We start from the raw sequence: 19,510 nt of genomic DNA, 5'->3' as shown, positions 1-19,510 counted from the left end.
CTCCCTCTGTTCATTCACATCATTCTTCTGTGTCAAAGCATGCCCAACCCACCCACCCTGATGACAGAATATTAGAAAGGGAACTCAATAGATTGAGAGTGGAAGAGACCAGGCTGAAGCTTAAATAGCAACAGCTGGCTCTAGACAGGGAATCTTTAGACTTAGAAAAAGAAAGACAGAGGTTGGGGTTTGGACCCCATGGTGGCAGAAGCAGTATTCCAGATAGTAATCCTGTGAAAGAGCATGATTCTAGGAATCTGCATAAGATAGTTCCCCCTTACAAGGAGGGGGATGACATTAACAAGTGGTTTGCTGCACTTGAGAGGGCCTGTCTTATACAGGGGGTCCCTCAAAGGCAGTGGGCTGCTATCCTATGGCTATCTTTCAGTGGAAAGGGTAGGGATAGGCTCCTTACTGTGAAGGAAAGTGATGCCAATAATTTTACAGTTTTGAAGAATGCACTCTTGGATGGATTTGGCTTAACCACTAAACAATACAGGAGTAAGTTCAGAGAAACCAGAAAAGAGTCCTCACAAGACTGGGTAGACTTTGTTGACTATTCAGTGAAGGCCTTGGAGGGGTGGTTACATGGCAGTAAAGTTTCTGACTATGAAAGCCTGTACAATCTAATCCTGAGAGAGCATATTCTGAATAACTGTGTGTCTGATTTGTTACACCAATATCTAGTGGACTCAGATTTGACCTCTCCCCAAGAATTGGGAAAGAAGGCAGACAAATGGGTCAGAACAAGAGTGAACAGAAAAGTTCATACAGGGGGTGACAAGGATGGCAAGAAGAAGGATGGTAAATCTTCAGACAAGGGTGGGGACAAATCTAAAAATGAGTCTTCATCAGGCCCACAAAAACACTCTGGTGGGGGTGGTGGGTCTAAATCCTCTTCTAATCAAATAAAAAAAACATGGTGCTATTTATGTAAAGTAAAAGGCGATTGGACAACTGATGCCAGTTGTCCAAAGAAAAGCACCAAGCCTCCCACTACCACAACCCCTACTGCTACACCTAGTGCCCCTAGTAATAGCAGTGGTGGTGGGAGCAAACCTACTAATAGCCAATCCAAGGGAGTAGCTGGCGCTCACTTTTGGTAGTTTAGTTGGGGTTGGTCTTGTTAGGGAGACCACAGAGGCTATGCTAGTCTCTGAAGATGCCATTGATTTGGCCACCTTGGTTGCTTGTCTCCTTAATATGGATAAGTACAAGCAACTTCCCCTAATAAATGGTGTTGAGGTTCAGGCCTACAGGGACACAGGTGCCAGTGTTACCATGGTAATAGAGAAACTGGTACACCCTGAAAAGCACCTACTTGGTCACCAGTACCAAGTGACAGACGCTCATAACAACACTCTTATCCACCCCATGGCTGTTGTGAATCTCAACGGGGGGGGGTTACTGGTCCAAAGAAAGTTGTGGTTGCCTCAGATTTACCTGTAGACTGTCTACTAGGGAATGATTTAGAGACATCAGCTTGGGCAGAAGTGGAGTTGGAGGCTCATGCAGCAATGCTGGGCATTCCTGGGCATATTTTTGCTTTAACCAGGGCTCAGGCCAAAAAGCAAAAAGGACAGGGTGCCTTGGATCCTGGAACAATGGACCAAGTGCTCCCTAAAGCTAGGGTTAGTAAAGTTAAATCCCTACCCACTATCCCTCCCTTTACAGATGATTCTACTTCTGAGGAAGAAGAATTTCCCCCCTGTGCAGAACCTTCACCAGAGGAGCTGGAAGCAGACACTGCTGAGCTTTTGGGTGGAGGGGGGCCTGCCAGGGAGGAGCTGAGTGTGGCACAGCAAACCTGTCCCACATTAGAGGGTCTAAGACAGCAAGCTGTCAAACAGCAAAATGGGGATGTCAGTGACTCACATAGAGTTTACTTGGAGGACAACCTCTTGTATACAGAGGCAAGGGACCCTAAACCTGGAGCAGTCAGGAGATTGGTCATCCCCCTGCAGTACAGAGAGTTCCTCCTAACTCTGGCACACGACATACCCTTGACTGGACATTTAGGGCAAATTAAAATATGGGAAAGGCTTGTCCCCCTGTTTCATTGGCCTAGAATGTCAGAGGACACAAAATATTTTTGTAAGTCCTGTGTCACCTGTCAAGCCAGTGGCAAGACTGGTGGCACTCCAAAGGCTCCCCTTATTCCACTGCCTGTGGTTGGGGTTCCCTTTGAAAGGGTAGGGGTTGACATAGTTGCCCCCCTTGACCCTCCTACTGCTTCAGGCAATAGGTTTATCTTGGTGGTAGTGGACCATGCCACAAAATATCCTGAAACTATTCCTCTTAGGACCACTACAGCACCTGCAGTGGCAAAGGCCCTCCTGGGAATCATTTCCAGGGTGGGTTTCACAAAAGAGGTGGTATCAGACAGGGGTAGCAACTTTATGTCTGCATACTTGAAGGCCATGTGGAAGGAATGTGGTGTAACATACAAATTCACCACACCTTATCATCCACAAACAAATGGACTGGTAGAGAGGTTTAATAAAACTCTCAAAGGAATGATAATGGGACTCCCTGAAAAACTCAGGAGGAGATGGGATGTCCTGTTACCTTGCCTCCTTTTTGCTTACAGGGAGGTACCCCAGAAAGGAGTGGGCTTCAGCCCCTTTGAACTCCTATTTGGACACCCTGTAAGAGGTCCTCTAACACTTGTGAAGGAGGGTTGGGAACAACCTTTAAAAGCTCCTAAGCAAGACATAGTGGACTATGTACTCGGCGAAGGTTAGACATATAGTGACTTATAAGTTACTTAAGTGCAGTGTAAAATGGCTGTGAAATAATGTGGGCATTATTTCACTCAGGCTGCAGTGGCAGGCCTGTGTAAGAATTGTCAGAGCTCCCTATGGGTGGCAAAAGAAATGCTGCAGCCCATAGGGATCTCCTGGAACCCCAATACCCTGAGTACCTCAGTACCATATACTAGGGAATTATAAGGGTGTTCCAGTTTGCCAATGTGAATTGGTGAAATTGGTCACTAGCCTGTTAGTGACAATTTAGAAAGCAGAGAGAGCATAACCACTGAGGTTCTGGTTAGCAGAGCCTCAGTGAGACAGTTAGTCATCACACAGGGAACACATACAGGGCACACTTATGAGCACTGGGGCCCTGGCTGGCAGGGTCCCAGTGACACATACACTAAAACAACATATATACAGTGAAATATGGGGGTAACATGCCAGACAAGATGGTACTTTCCTACACAACCCCCCCCCCCCAAACGAAGGACAATAAGACTAGCCATTACCTGATGAGTCTTCATTGTCTAAGTGGAAATATCTGGAGAGTCCATCTGCATTGGAGTGGGTACTCCCAGGTCTATGTTCCACTGTATAGTCCATTCCCTGTAGAGATATGGACCACCTCAACAATTTAGGGTTTTCACCTTTCATTTGTTTTAGCCAAAGTAGAGGTTTGTGGTCTGTCTGAACAATGAAGTGAGTGCCAAACAGGTATGGCCTCAACTTCTTCAGTGCTCAGACCACAGCAAAGGCCTCAATCTCTATGGCAGACCAACGCTTTTCTCTAGGGGTCAACCTCCTGCTGATAAAAGCAACAGGTTGATCCTGGCCCTCAGAATTGAGTTGTGATAAGACTGCTCCTACCCCTAATTCAGATGCATCAGTTTGAACAATGAATTTCTTGGAGTAACATGGGCTTTTTAGGACAGGTGCAGTGCACATGGCCTGTTTCAGCTCCTCAAAAGCTCTCTGACAGCTAGCTGTCCACAATACCTTTTTAGGCATTTTCTTAGAAGTAAGGTCATTAAGAGGGGCTGCAATGGAGCCATAGTTCTTTATGAACCTCCTGTAATACCCAGTGAGGCCTAAGAAGGCTCTCACCTGGGTCTGAGTTGTAGGGGGAACCCAATCTATAATAGTTTGGATTTTCCCCTGAAGTGGTGCAATCTGGTCTCCACCTACCAGGTGTCCCAGATAAACCACTTTCCCCTGCCCTGTCTGGCACTTTGAAGCCTTGATAGTGAGGCCTGCCTTTTGCAGGGCCTCCAAAACTTTCCATAGGTGGACCAGGTGATCATCCCAGGTTGAGCTAAATACAGCTATATCGTCCAGATATGCTGCACTAAAAGACTCCAACCCTTGCAGGACTGTATTCACCAACCTCTGAAAAGTGGCAGGTGCATTTTTCAAACTAAAGGGCATTACTGTGAATTGGTAGTGCCCTCCAATAGTCAAAAATGCAGTTTTTGCTTTAGCATCCTTTGATAACTTGATCTGCCAATACCCTGCAGTCAAATCAAAGGTGCTTAGATACTTGGCAGATGCCAGTGTATCTATGAGCTCATCTGCCCTGGGTATAGGGTGAGCATCAGTTTTTGTTACCTGGTTGAGACCTCTGTAATCTACACAAAACCTCATTTCTCTTTTCCCATCTTTAGAGTGAGGCTTTGGTACAAGCACCACAGGAGAGGCCCATGGGCTTTCAGAATGTTCAACCACTCCCAGTTCAAGCATTTTCTGAACCTCTTGTTTTATGCAGTCCCTGACATGGTCAGGCTGCCTATAGATCTTACTTTTGACAGGCATGCTGTCTCCAGTATCTATAGTGTGCTCACACCAAGAAGTGGTGCCTGGCACAGTAGAAAAGAGTTCAGAAAACTGACCCAGGAGATTTATGCAGTGGCCTTTCTGCTCAGCAGTAAGACAGTCTGCTAACACTACACCTTCCACTAGAGCATCTTGTTCTGTGGAAGAGAAGAGATCAGGGAGAGGGTCACTCTCTTCTTCCTGTCCTTCATCTGTTGCCATGAGCAGGGTGAGATCAGCCCTGTCATAGTAGGGTTTTAGGCGATTGACATGGAGAACCCTAAGGGGACTCCTGGCAGTGCCCAAGTCAACCAAGTAGGTGACTTCTCCCTTCTTTTCAACAATAATGTGGGGTCCACTCCATTTGTCTTGGAGTGCTCTTGGGGCCACAGGCTCCAAGACCCACACCTTCTGTCCTGGTTGGTACTGAATGAGAACAGCCTTCTGGTCATGCCATTGCTTTTGGAGCTCTTGGCTGGCCTGAAGGTTTTTACTGGTCTTTTTCATGTACTCAGCCATCCTCCAAAGGGGAAGTTTCTAGCCCTCTTTGTTCTTGCAGAATCCACAGCTTCTACCATCCGGTGGCAGCTCCTTTGCACCCTCAGCTGGCATTTCCTGGGCATCTGCCCAATCTCGACTTTGTCGCGACTTTTGGACTTGGGTACCTTGTTCCACAGGTACTCTCGTCCGGAAATCCACTTTGGTTGCATTGCTGGTGTTGGTCTTTCTTGCAGAAATCCCCATCACGACTTCTGTGCTCTCTGGGGAATATAGGTGCACTTTACACCTACTTTTCAGGGTCTTGGGGTGGGCTATTTTTCTAACCCTCACTGTTTTCTTACAGTCCCAGCGACCCTCTACGAGCTCACCTAGGTTTGGGGTCCATACGTTATTCGCATTCCACTTTTGGAGTATATGGTTTGTGTTGCCCCTATACCTATGTGCTTCTATTGCAATACATTGTAATTTTACACTGCTTGCATTACTTTCTTTTGCTATTACTGCATATTTTTGGTATTGTGTACATATAGCTTGTGTATATTTGGCATCCTCATACTGAGGGTACTCACTGAGATACTTTTGGCATATTGTCATAAAAATAAAGTACCTTTATTTTTAGTATATCTGTGTATTGTGTTTTCTTATGATATTGTGCATATGACACCAGTGGTATAGTAGGAACTTTGCATGTCTCCTAGTTCAGCCTAAGCTGCTCTGCTATAGCTACCTTCTATCAGCCTAAGCTGCTAGAAACACCTCTTCTACACTAATATGGGATAACTGGACCTGGTACAGAGTGTAAGTAACCCTTGGTACCCACTACAAGCCAGGCCAGTCTCCTACAACTGAAAACAGAGTAAACACTCCTGTAAGAGACAAAGTGGAAGGCATACAGGAGACTGACAGTGAAACAACCTCAATTGAAGTAGCAGCACAGTCCAGTCAGAGGAAGGCTCTCCCAGAAGCAGATGGTCTTGAAAGACAAACAGAGCAAACAACAGACTCCGAGGTGGAAGGAGTTGAGGCAGATCAAAGCTAAAACGATCTGACTGCTCCTGAACCAGCTGCAGGTACATCAAGAGAAAGTCCTGCAAAACCAAGAGAAATTACAAGTCCAACACTGAAAAGAGCATTGACAAAAGGGCCAGTGAAAGGAGATAAGTGGCCAAAATCACAAGCCAAGAGGAAAGAAGCAATTACAGTGACAACAATTGAGGAGGAAATAGACACAACAAGAAAAGAAGACTTGAGTGATGGAGAGTTAAATGGAGATCGAAGATTGAAAAGAAAGAGTATTGCACATCGGAGATACGCAGGTCCTGGATGAACGTATGCAATAACAAGTGAATGGCAGAGTGAATTTTTGTCTTTTTGTTTTGATCGAGAAATCCCAGGTCAATACTTTGGCACATGAAGGAGGTCAATGAGCTGAACTTTGTAAAATTGTGAAACTAAAGTGCAAAAAGAGACTATTGAAAGTATCCGGAAAAGACTTTAAATAACCTGATTTGACAAGCTGCTAAACTTATTTTGACCAATTGCCAATTTTTGACAACTACCTATTTTTGACAAGGTCCTGGAAGAGAGACTGAAAGCTGTAAATGACGACTAAAGGAGATTGAAGATTTTTGTTTTGTTTTTACTGCATAATTTTTTCTCTGATACTTTCTGATTCTTTACAGATCACGAGTAACCACAGCCAACAGGTTAGAAAGAATAGGTGCTGTAAATCCATAGGTATTGGTTTGGCGATTGTGTGCATAATATTGTGTCTGGTGTTGCTGCTTTAGAGACAACTACTACACTCACATAATTAGAGACAAGAAGCATTTGAACGTAGACGGCTCCCAAGGAGAACTATCTTCTAATGTTTTCTATTGCTTATTGCGTGAGTATGTTGAGACGATGAATGCGAGAGAATGTTATGTCTGTACACAGATTCCTTCATAAATGAAGGAAGGAATTACTTACCATAGTTTGCCACTTACTTATGGACTAAGTTGTAGTCTTTCACTAACAAGATTCTATAACCAGGAATACATTCAGTACTTCTACTCAAATCATGACGTAGTGTTTTTGTTTGTTCCTGAGCAGAGGAGCTAAGTAGAATAATATAGAACTAGTGAGAGGATTCTTTGAACCTACATTAACCTTTGGCATAGCTTACACTCTCAGAAATAACCTCACATACGTGCTTACACCTATAGAAAAGAGTTTCTTAGATCAGACAGATGACAGGAGAAAAGCATTAAAGGAGAAATTAGAGAAGGGTTTAGAGAAAAGAACATTTAGAAATGATCATGCGTTTAGTGAAATAAAGACACAAGGGAAATTAGCTTTAGATGCACAGCACGTAGGGAAGCTTTGTGTATATAGGCCTAAATCTTGTTGGAACGAGTGAATGTAGACATGTGTTTTTGTTTCAGAGTAAATGGATGTTCACGTTAAATGGACAAGACCCAGCAATTCCAGGAGTTTATTACATCTGTAGACCAAATGCGTATTACCGTCTTCCAAGAGGATGGTATGGCACATGTTACTTGGGGATAGTTTTCCCAAAGATTTATAAACTTGAGAACCTGAATAAAGTACCTAAAATGACTGAATTACATCACGAAAGACAAAAGCAAGAATCATATTCTGGCATAGTTGGAGCCATATTTGGAACAATCATTCCTTCAGCTGGAGTTATTCGGAATTCTTAAAAAATTTGAAAGTTGTCTACTATTTTGTATAACATGCTGTAAATTTCTCAAGAGCCATGATCTTAATGGATACAGAAATGGCTGTGGTAAGATCTATGACTCTTCAGAACCACCTTGTGTTAGGCACCCTTTTAGTAAAGAGGGGCAGAGTTTGTAAAATGCTGAACTCGCAACATTGTTGCACATTTACACCTAATAGTAGTAAAGAAATTAGAAGCCTTATAAACAATTTGACTAATGATAGCGTTGATTTAAAGGAGTTGAAAGGACCCGGAGTTTAGGAAACTGTTGTCAGAGCTTTTGCTTCTATGGGACATTGGCTGGGCAACCTAGCAAAAGGGATAATTTTGAAAATATTACAGATATTAATTATTGTGATTTGTATAATTGGAGTAGGGGAATTTATAAGTTGTATCATGTGATAAAAATGAAGGAATTGAAAAATGATCAGAGGAGGGAAGAAATTAAGATGCAGAAATTCTTTAGAGAAAATTCGAAAAAAGAAGGAAGAAACAAAAGTTACAGAGAATGCACATTTTAGGTGAACAAAAATGTGTATGGAATAATATAATACATGATTGCATATTTAGTCATCAGAGCAGGGATTGTGAAAGCTGAATTCATCACTAATAATTTTTATTTGTTATGGGTTAAGAATCTGCATAGAAAAAAGCTAACATAGAAAAAAATGTGCAACTTGGAAAATGTGCCCACTTGGGTGACTGTCATAAAATACGTAATGCTTTAAATAAATGCATATTATTATTTGTTGAAGTGCACACATTTAGAAAATTGTAGTAGTATATCATATTAATGATTTCATGCTATGTATATGCTTAAATTATGATAGGCCGTAAGTTAGCAAGGTTTGGGCCTAGTCTGCACAGCCTCATATTAAGCTGCATTGTCTAACAAAATCGTGGGAAATGTATGACCTAAGAATTAATGCTTATTGTTCACACTGTGCTGACCAAACATATTGCAGCTGTCGTTTAACGTTCTCATGAGAACTGCCTGCTAGAATGTATTAGAAATTGCAACTTTGTAAAGTTTGATGCGTGAGACTGCAATGTTCCCAGCAACCAAAAATGGATGCATTTACGGATTGCAACAAGAAAGTTACCTGAGGAGTCTGACGATGGGAACAGGAGAAGAGGAGTCAATCACCGACGTGTGAAATACAGCTTAGTTATATCTTAGATTTGGGTTTTTATTGCTATTGGGTCAACTGTAAATGTACAATTTTCTGACCAATGGCAAGATGGGAAGATTCTTTAGGACATTCTAACTCAGCCCGACTGCACAGAGCGCAGGGAGCTTTTTCTATTCTGAATTTTCCCTGTAGTGGTTCTGTCTGAGGAGCTGAACAGTTCCTGATAACTTTATTTACTTTATTGCTTTAATTGCTAATGGTGGATGCCAACACCTTAGAGATTGCTTCCTAAATGGTACAGATAGCTTAGAGCCCCCCATGTCTGAGCCATTCCCTTTCACTGCCCATTGCTGAAGCTGACTAGACGGATGTCCAACTGACAAAGAGAATTGCAGCTTGGTGATCCATATGAGGGTAGGTATAACAAAATGCTATTGTCCTTGGTGTAGATTGTTTGGTTTCTAAGTGCCAACCACTATTTTGATACTTTTAGAAAGTTGGCATTTTCTTACTTTAGCCATTTGGTGCCTGCTGCCTGGCTCTGACCACATGTCCAGGGTGGATGATAGCTGGGCTTTGTTTATTCCTTCTAGACTGCCACACCCTATGGGAGCTTAGGTGTGACTGGATGGGCCTCAATGGACCATTAACTGCCTTGATGGGGCGGAGCTGAGCTGCATACCCCCTGTAGTGTGTCTGGAGGAAGGGCAGAGCCTCTGTGCACTTCAAAGGCCTATCTTTGAAATCTTCCCCACTTTAAAGGCCCAACTGGGAATAGGTACTGCACCTCTGACACCACAACTTCAGTTCACTTCTAGACCTGTGGATACTCTGCCAAGAAGAAGTACTGCTGTGCTGCTACAAGGACTGACACTCTGCTGGATACTACTCTGCTGGATTCCTGCACTACTGTGCTAACCTGCAGCCCTCTTGCCTGAGAGTGAGAAGGACTGGACCTGCATGTCTCTAACCCAGATCCCAGAGTGACTCCAAGGGCCAGTTGACTGGTCTGTTTTCTGAAGGCACAGGGACAAAAAAGACTTCTAACCCTTCTGCTTCCACACCTGGACTCTGCCATCTGTGAGTCTTCCCTGCCATGTGGGGCCACCCCAGTCCTGGACCCATGTAAGTGAGGCCTAAGGTGCTTGCTTCAGCCAAACCCACGATACCTCATCAGAACCGGAGCATTAATTCTGCGTGGGGAAAATTGGCACATCATTCTCTTTTGCGGAATCAACGCCGATGCATCAGCTGCATCCCGAATCTTCCTTGGCGTCGACACGACCAGGATCAAGGAACTTTTGTTCATTTGGTCAAAGTGGGTGCCTGTGTCCAGGTCATGCTTCATTGCGGTCGGCCTGAACTTTTTACTTTTCCCCGGTCTAGCGCAACCAGATATTCCAAATAAATGCTTAATGCTTCTAAGCGGTATTCTACATTTTATTCTTTAAAAAAATAACATCTCGACATCTACTTGTTGGATGTTTGTTGTCTTGGTCTTACTTTATTTTTCAAATTAAGCTCTATTTTTCTAACCTGATGTAGAGCTATATGTGGTGTTTTCACTGTGTTACTGTTTGAAGTGTTGCACAAATACTTTACATATTGCCTCTTAAGTTAAGCCTGACTGCTCTGTGCCAAGCTACCAGAGGTTGAGCACAGGATAATTTTGAGTGTGTGGTGACTTTCCCTGACTAGGATTGTGATTCCTGCTTCGACAGGGTGCCTACCTCTGCCAACCAGAAACCTAATTTCTATCTAGCACTCTGCGTTTCCCCATTTAAGGAAGGAATGCAGATCCCATTCATAAACAGAGTCTTTGCATGTGTGTTCCAAGTCCAGTATAATCATAAAGGTGGCCAAATTAGAGCCTTACTTGAATCCAAACCCTAACTTAGTATGATCCTTGGCATAATCAGCAAAGCTGTGGTGACAGCTCAGATTTAAAAAGAAGAGCAATAATTAGTCATTTTACTCCATGGCACTAATTGAGACAGCTGGATTTTTGTTTATAGGACAAATAGATTTCTGAACCATCTTATCCAATGGACAAGTAGATATGTTACACAATTCCACAACCTTGTGTTTAGTAGGTAATTTCATTAATTCACACAGTCAGCAGTGGCCTCCACACTTCCCACAATGGCAGTCAATTTCCATCAATTGTGGTTACTTGCAAGCAACTTCTCCTGGATGTAGGAATTATGTGTGAAAGCAACAATCTGATAACATTTAAGTTAATCACCTAATACCCTCATATCCACACATATTAGACAGCCCTCCTTAAAAAAACAGTGAATTTAACACTATTGATAGTTTCCAAGTCACATGCATAAAAAGTGTGTTTTTAAAGGATAGCATGAAATATTTCACAAATATGTTTTTCCAGTAACTTGAATGTCACTTGTAAACTATCACTTGGGTCCCTACATCTGTTCCATGTGTTTATCACTGAGTCATTAATTTATTCACATGAGGCCCTATTTTATGTACTATTTCCCATTACCTTTGAGGCATCATTCCAAATAATTTTGAGTGAAATCTTGAGATTTCCAATTTTATATGCATAATTCAGTATTGCATCATACATGTGTTTTTACTTAATGTTTTATACTTAATTTATTTAATCTGAAGAACGGGTAAGAAATCCCTGTACTGCTGTTTTTTAATTCTGTTTTACAATTTCCTAATTTTAAACAATATAATATTATCTAATCCACTAACCCTAAAATACTTGTGTTTTGAATGTGTTAATTTACTCTGTTTTTTCCCAGTATAAATAGCCTGAGATTTTTAAATTCTGAGGTATTCAAACCAAGGATGACACATTACCCCCTTAGGTTTCCAGTGAGTCAGGTAAACTTTCATAAACTTTCCATCCCGCGATGGTGCAACAGTTCTTCCTCTCCCCCAGTGCCAAGCAAATATGATTCAAATAACTTAGCTTATGATTCAAATAACCAGCTCACTTACATCACTTAGGAAAGGCAGGGCTCCCGATATGGTGGATGCCATCTTAAAGTAAAACAACAAAATACTACAAAGATTTTAAATAATAGTTTAAAATAAACTGAAATAGCAAATAAGGGGGGTGTATTTACCCAAGTAAAAATACAGCGTTAATCTAATAAGGTGTGTGATTCAGTTCCTAAAGTCTGCACTCCTTCCAGAGTATACATTTTTTTCTCAGTAATACACACAACAGAGGCTGTTTTCTGCCTTATAGTCCATACCACAGCCTTTTCTTTAGGTAAAAAAACATTCACTGGGAAACCATTTTTATTAGTTATACACAGAAATTCAGTGTTTCATTTGTAAATAAATAAATAAGTGCCAGGTTCAGAGTATTGCTCAGAAGGCAGTGGCTATCAAAGGTTGAGGGGTGCAGAATACCAACTCTGCGTAGTCTTGATTGTACCTCCAGCTTCTTACATCCACCACCAGACTCCCTGACTCTTTATCTCACTCTTGCAGGTTTGTAGTCACACCTGCTTTCTCAATTTGTCACTGTTTTCCATGTCTCTCGTCCTCCTTCTTTTCCCCTTTTGAGTTTTTCTTTCTCCTACTCTGGATCAGAGTCTGTTATGGACAATAAGATACCGCCGGGGGGAGTTGAAAAGAGAGCCCCTCACTTGTCAGTTGATCACTCTCTCATGTGGTAAGACAAACCTGGGATCGCTCGAAGTAGTGGTTCCATGGGCAGACTTGCACCTCCTGGATGCAATGCTGCACACCGCCTATGGCAGATCAGCCTGCCCGGAGGCAACATCAGGCAGCTATTTCTGATGAGTTTGCCATGTCTCTAATTCCGTACCCTAGGAATGATGGTTCTCGTCCAAACATTGATATGGCAGGGAGAACTAAGAGCAGTGCAGTCTTGGTGCACTGTGGTCTGGCGTACTGTGGCACATATGTCCCAAGGACCTGGAGATGCCTGTGTGGTGCACCATCAAGTGTTAAAGAAAGACCCAGAGCGGGCAACAGGCAAATTCACAGAGCACACTCCATTAAATGCAGAATACAAGGACGCGTCACGCAGATCTTGGGCAGAACATGAACACAGGCAATAATGATGCTTTAATGAAGTTAAAACCCAATGCGAAAACACAAATCATTGGTGGTGACACTGCTGCCAGACCCCTCCACAGCTATCTCTAGACCTCTTCTTTGATGCCAGTGAAATAAGGACGTGAGGAAAAGTCCAGAACTATTTTATTGGACAGTAAACAGCACTATCAAGCACGTTGTGTTCACACTGTCCCAGCTCCCGCTGCTAAAAACAGAATGGCAGAACTGCTTTCTAAAAGAGAGAGAGCAGTGAGGACCAGGAAGTAAAGTGGCCCCTTGTTATGTACCAATACAGCTTTGTTTATTTCCTATTTTTAACACATATCGGTCAGTGGAGAAACACCGACCGACAACAGAGTCAGAAAGAGACAAAGACAACACTGTATTAAAGCCTTTACAAATGACTTCTTACCAACAAACCACTAAACACTCAGAGGTAATCTAGGATGCCTCTATAGACACCAATTCGACCAATAAGCTACATACTCAACTCTCAAAATAAATGTGTGACTACTAATAAGGAACGGCATTCTAGATTTTGTTGTTTAGGCGTCTCATAATTATTCAGGCACAGACAGGCCTTTTAATCAACGAGGCATTTCCGCGGTGGGCTCAGGGCCGATGCTGATGCCTTTGTTACTTTTCCCAGCTTCTTGAGGTTAACTGCAGTATGGAAAGGAAGGCTTCAAGAGAGAGAGAAAAAGAGTGAGAGGGAGGTAGGGTTGGACTGGAAAAGAAAATAGGCCCAGGAATCAAAATAAAAGTGGTCCCCATTAGGGAATTAGATAGCTAAAAATTGGCCATTGCTTGCAATTTCGTACAGTTTTGAATTTGTAAATATGCGCTATTTAAGTGTTTTGCAAGGAATTAAAGATTGCATGAAATTGAGATTGCTGCAGACAATGTTTGTTTTAATGCCAGAGAAATCGACAGTAAAAATTGGCCCAGCAGTCCACATAAGAGGCCTAAAAAAGTAAAACAAGCATTTGCAATGCAATAGGTCCCGCGTTTGCTCGAGTTAGAGCTCTTAATGTTGTAAATTCCTAACTGGACTTTTCTTGCCACTTAAATTGAAAATGAAAAGTAAAATAGTTGATATAAGCGAGACGATTCAAAGCGTCATGGCTGCCATGAGCATGAAGCAGAGTCACAAAAGGAAAAAGAAGTTTGCTTGCAGTCAAACGTATCAGCAACCGTGCAATTATCTATGTAACAGGGTTAATGTCCAAGGTGGTAACCAAACCGCCCCAAGGAGGGACAAACGTGAAGCATTTGCCAATAATAACAAAGGATTTTTGAAAAAGGCAAGCTTAGGAACGAGTGATAGTGATGGACCTGTGGTGAGTGGTGGTTAAAAGGCCACAGATAGATTAAAACAGGTCAAAGCGCTTGCACTCTCGACCTAAAAAACGGCCCTACACCTGCCTGTCAAACCAACTTGTCACGCACTCGTGCCAGTCCGACCCAGCAGAGAGGGGGAAGGTGGAGAAAGCGATCAGAGAATGGAGAATAGATGCAAAGAGAGATTGCATGAGGTAACAAAGGGAGCTGGGCAAGTCTGAGCATTTTTTTTTGTGCCAGGGCTGATTTCATTCCCTAGTTCGACCCTTCACTTGTTCTTTTGTTTCTAACAATTTGGCAATGTAAGTCTTGCATTCTCGAATAAGCAGAAACGAATGTAATAATACAATTTAAGAATTCAATGTTTTAAGCAAAGTGTTTTTTAAATGGACCTAACACATTTGAAGTTTGAAGTAAGGAATGACTAGAACCTACATACGTCTCTCTCTATGGAACAGTTAAACATACACATTTGGGAATCACAGTAGACTGCAAATAGACTTTTGTGGACAGCTTGTGGATTTTTATGGGGTAGTCAGGAAAAAGGATGCGGCAATCAAGACATGTAGGGCTGTTTACACCTCCCCATACCTTCTTTCAGCACCAAAATTATCCACCACATTTTGTGGGCTGCATTTTAATGAGCAAGGCTCCTTTGCGAACCTGGTCAACTTGTATTGTTAACCAGCACCAGATTTTTATCTGTCTGAAAATTTTACATAACAATGATTCTTGCCAAAAAAGGAACAATTTGCTACAAAAATGAATTTACGAACAACACAAATTATTACAATGGAAATGTTCAAAATTAGTGGTAAATAAAACATATAACCACCACGAGAAATGGGACAGCCTTTTATGGTATACAATTCAAATGATGAAACCCACAGCACGTACTTGTGTCTTCTTCCACTTTCTTCCCAGAATTCCCAAGAGCAGACAGCCTGGTCAACAGTTTGTTATTCTCTGCCTTGAGTTCTCTGATCAACTTTTCTGTCGGGCTTGCATTGATTACCGCTTTGTTCTTGATCTTCTTTGCCCTGTCGTTAAAAATAGGGTAATACAGTTTAACAGGACCTGCCCAATGTTTTCAAAATGTAATTGTAGCAAATAATGCAAAATGCTGTTTCCTGAATTGTGTCTTTACATCATGAAAAAGGAGGTTCTGCACCTAGTTGGGCTCACAGTTTCGCAACCTGAATAGTCGAAAAAAGAAATCTTTCTCAGCGTAACACAGCTTGTTTGTATATATAAAGACAAAAAACAAAATTTCATCTTGCATGAATGATACATTTAGATTTCAGTAATACCATCCTTGTAAGTTTACATTTTTAAGTTTGGTGCAGAGGCAGTTTTAGCCAGACAAATGTTTTCTAAACTATATATATATGTGGCAAAGGTTACAGGGACGTTATAGTTAGACTCACATTTTAAACGTAAAAAAACATAGAAATTCAGCAGTTATAGTTAGAGGTATTTCAAGTAGCTATAACCGGGCCCTAAGGTAACTATAACTTGCACCCCCACCAATCAAAGCTTTTCATAACAAAAACGCGCTAGCAACTTTGAAGGGACTACATACCCCAGACTGCTTTGAGGCCCCAGGAGGCAGCCATTTTCCACAGCACCTTCACCCACTTGACTAGACCAATGAGCGCTATAAAGCACAGGGGCGCACTTCGCAGCGTGGGACGCGCTAGCAACTTTGAAGGGACTACATATCCCAGACTGCTTTGATGCCCCAGGAGGCGGCCATTTTCCACAGCACCTGCGCCCACGTGACCAGACCAACGAGCGCTATAAAGCGCATGGGGGCACTTCGCAGCGCGGGACGTGATAGCAACTTTGAAGGGACTACATATCCCAGACTGCTTTTAGGTCCCAGGAGGCGGCCATTTTCCAGAGCACCTGCGCCCACGTGACCAGACCAACGAGCGCTATAAAGCGCATCGGGGCACTTCGCAGCGCGGGACGTGATAGCAACTTTGAAGGGACTACATATCCCAGACTGCTTTGAGGTCCCAGGAGGCGGCCATTTTCCAGAGCACCTGCACCCACTTGACCAGACCAACGAACGCTATAAAGCGCATAGGGGCACTTCGCAGCGCGGGACGCACTAGCAACTTTGAAGGGACTACATATCAAGACTGCTTTGAGGCCCCAGAAGGCAGTCATTTTCCACAGCACGTGCACTCTCTTGACCAGACCAACGAGTGCAATAAAGCCTGTGGGGGCACTTCGCAGCGCTGGACACGCTAGCAACTTTGAAGGGACTACATATCAAGACTGCTTTGAGGCCCCAGGAGGCGGCCATTTTCCACAGCACCTGCACCCACTTGACCAGAACAATGAGCGCTATAAAGCGCATAGGGGCACTTCGCAGCGCGGGACGCACTAGCAACTTTGAAGGGACTACATATCAAGACTGCTTTGAGGCCCCAGAAGGCAGTCATTTTCCACAGCACGTGCACTCTCTTGACCAGACCAACGAGTGCAATAAAGCCCGTGGGGGCACTTCACAGCACGGGACGCACTAGCAACTTTGAAGGGACTACATATCCTAGACTGCTTGGAGGTCCCAGGAGGCAGCCATTTTCCACAGCACCTGCACCCACTTGACCAGATCAACGAACGCTATAAAGCGTGTGGGGGCACTTTGCAGTGCGGAACGCATGCAGGACGCACCCGTGCGAAGACCGGGCCAAGACGGGCCCATCTTAGCCCATCAGAAACCTGCAGAGGCTGGGCTGGGCCCATACTCTTTAGACTTTAACTTTATGATGCATATATTTGGGTTCTTACTGTTGTAGGCATTTTTAGATCTTGGTAGGCTTTTCCCTAGTGACCTGTGGCATAATGGGGAAAAGGAAGGTGACCACAAGTTCCACATCCACTTCACAACCTCATTCCCGGTCCTCCATTGATAACTGTCTGGTACGCGCAGTGGATTTGGTTTCAAATGAAATTAAGTTGGCAGAGTGCCGCCTTTCTTTGGTGGCAGAGGATATTAAATCTAGACTCCCTAGCAAGCCGTTGAGCCCTGCCGCCCGCATATGCGACATTGGTTCTGCAAAAAATGCGCTGCATGATACTCCACCCCAGCCCCTGTTACTCAAACCCCTTGCGTGGACCTGGAAGGGGTGGTTTTGGATGACATAGCTTGGTATGTAGATGTGAGGACTGTTGATTGTTCCGGTGTGCCAGATGTTCCGGTTTGGCTTCTTTGACTTCAGCCCATTACCAAAAAGGCGAAGGAGGATTGCTAAATCAAAACTTAAATCTGCCCCAAACTCACAGCCCTTGACTCAAGATACTCTCATTAGTTCTGTGCCTTCCCACCCCCAAATGTTGACCCTTGGGCCTCGCTGAAGATTTGGTTCAACGATTTATTGGACTCTAAGCTGCAACTAATCCATACTTGATTAGCAACACTAGAATCTAGTTTGGATAATTTAGTCTCAATGTCGGTGAAGGACCCCCTGCAAGCACGGTCAGTAGCATCTCAGTCAGATGCTGACTCTATTGCCCCTCTGTTAGGGGGATGGTTTTGAGACCTAATCACCTTTCTAGAGTTGCCACACAAATCTCTACAGGCTTACCGAGTGGGGGTAGAGAAGGTGGCTCAATTGACCAACTGGCCACTCTTCCTGTAAATTCACACACACACACACACACACACACACAGGAGCTTAATCCTCAAATTGTAAATAGTACTCCATCCCTTGGTAGTAAGCATGAACAACAGCAGGCTGTCCACCACCTACCCCAGTGCACGATTATAAATCTGCCACCAGCCTCATGCCCATAAGCGGTCATTCTGGATAATGTCCCTAACTTCCAGGCCCCATAAAGGAATCTACCTCAGCCCTTAAAAACAAAGTTATTTTTTGGTTAAATACAAATGTAAGCTGTATGTCGGACCTTTTTAAAGAGATCCTGTTTGTCCGTCGGGTGGGTGGTATAAGCTGAGTGAGGAGACAATCACTTGGAGACCTCGTGATTGTCAACCTACAAGATTCGAATGTTGCCAGGGAAATTTTAGCACTCGCTGATGCCAATATGATGAGGTTGAAACAGATTAGAATTCTACTGTTGCGCTATTTTTCTAAACATCTAGCCCCCACAAGAGATGCTCAGAATACTGAGAACACCCAGACTTTCCATCAAGCCCCAATATGGGGCTCAGGGAGATGCTCCCTTCCAAGCCACCTTCCACTTAGCAATCAGTACTCAGTTTTGAGTGAACTGAAAGAGGTGGATTGACTACCACTGACAGCCCAAATTGAGCCTAATAGAACTACTGGGGAGGGGAATTCGTTGGAGAAGGGACATATTGTCACCAAGCAGATTGTATTTGAAGTTAATCCACCTGTAAATGTTCCAGGGCAACTGGCTGCTTTGCCATCCAAGAGGTGCCCATCAACTGATAAAACTCAACACTGGAAACTCCTTAATTGAAATGTGGCTGGTTTGGCTTCAAAGTTAGAGGTTGAGGGTTGGTGGCTATTTATATCAAATTATGATATTCGCTTTATGCAAGAAACCTGGGCTGTTTCAGAATTGGTTATTGGTGGATACACTAGCTTTAGTAAGTTTGCCACCCCCTCACCTTGTGCTAAAGGGGCCTGGTGGCCTGGTTTAAGGTCAGTCTTGGTTACAAGGTCTTACCAATAACAATGGACTCGGATGGAATTCAAGTGTTTGAAGTTCATTGGGGTGGCAAGTTAAGAATTTATCTGGTGAATTACTACAAGAATAATTTTGCATCTACTAACAACTCTTCCTTTCTTGACCTGTCTCTAGCTATCAGTTGTTTGGCTGATAGGGCTCATGCGAGTGGCGGGCCCTTTAATGTACTATTGGCAGGGGATTTCAATGTGAAACTAAGAGATATATCCATGTCAGTGGATTCTCCCTTCGATCCCGCTAGTAGGGAAGTGGATCAAATGGGGCTGAACCCAAAGGGACCGCACCTAGGTGCCCTCCTTCTGGTGCATGACTTGATTAGCCCCAAATCCTGCTCAGATATCGCAGTAGCACCAACTTTTATTGGCCGGGGCTGCAGCTCCACAATTGATTACATAGTCATTTCCCAGAATCTCTTATCCCTGACCAATGGGCTTGAAGTGATTCCCTCAGTTTTCAGTGACCATAACCCCTTGGCGATCCAACTTAAAGTG

General features: G+C 43.4%; 1 protein-coding gene across 1 annotated transcript in view; it reads right to left on the bottom strand.

Annotated features, from left to right (window-relative positions):
* LOC138297073 (kinesin-like protein KIF28) overlaps nt 1-19,510 on the bottom strand; it is a 783,037-nt gene that overhangs the window by 323,692 nt on the left and 439,835 nt on the right. Inside the window, exon 9 of the mRNA XM_069236578.1 lies at nt 15,228-15,370. Coding sequence (XP_069092679.1) covers nt 15,228-15,370 — 143 coding nt within the window. The remainder of the gene's footprint in view (nt 1-15,227; nt 15,371-19,510) is intronic.

Source organism: Pleurodeles waltl, chromosome 5 (genome assembly GCF_031143425.1).
Source record: "Pleurodeles waltl isolate 20211129_DDA chromosome 5, aPleWal1.hap1.20221129, whole genome shotgun sequence".
Classification (NCBI taxonomy): Eukaryota; Metazoa; Chordata; class Amphibia; order Caudata; family Salamandridae; genus Pleurodeles; species Pleurodeles waltl.
Note: the sequence above shows the minus strand (reverse complement) of the source record. Positions and strands in the feature narration are given on the sequence as shown.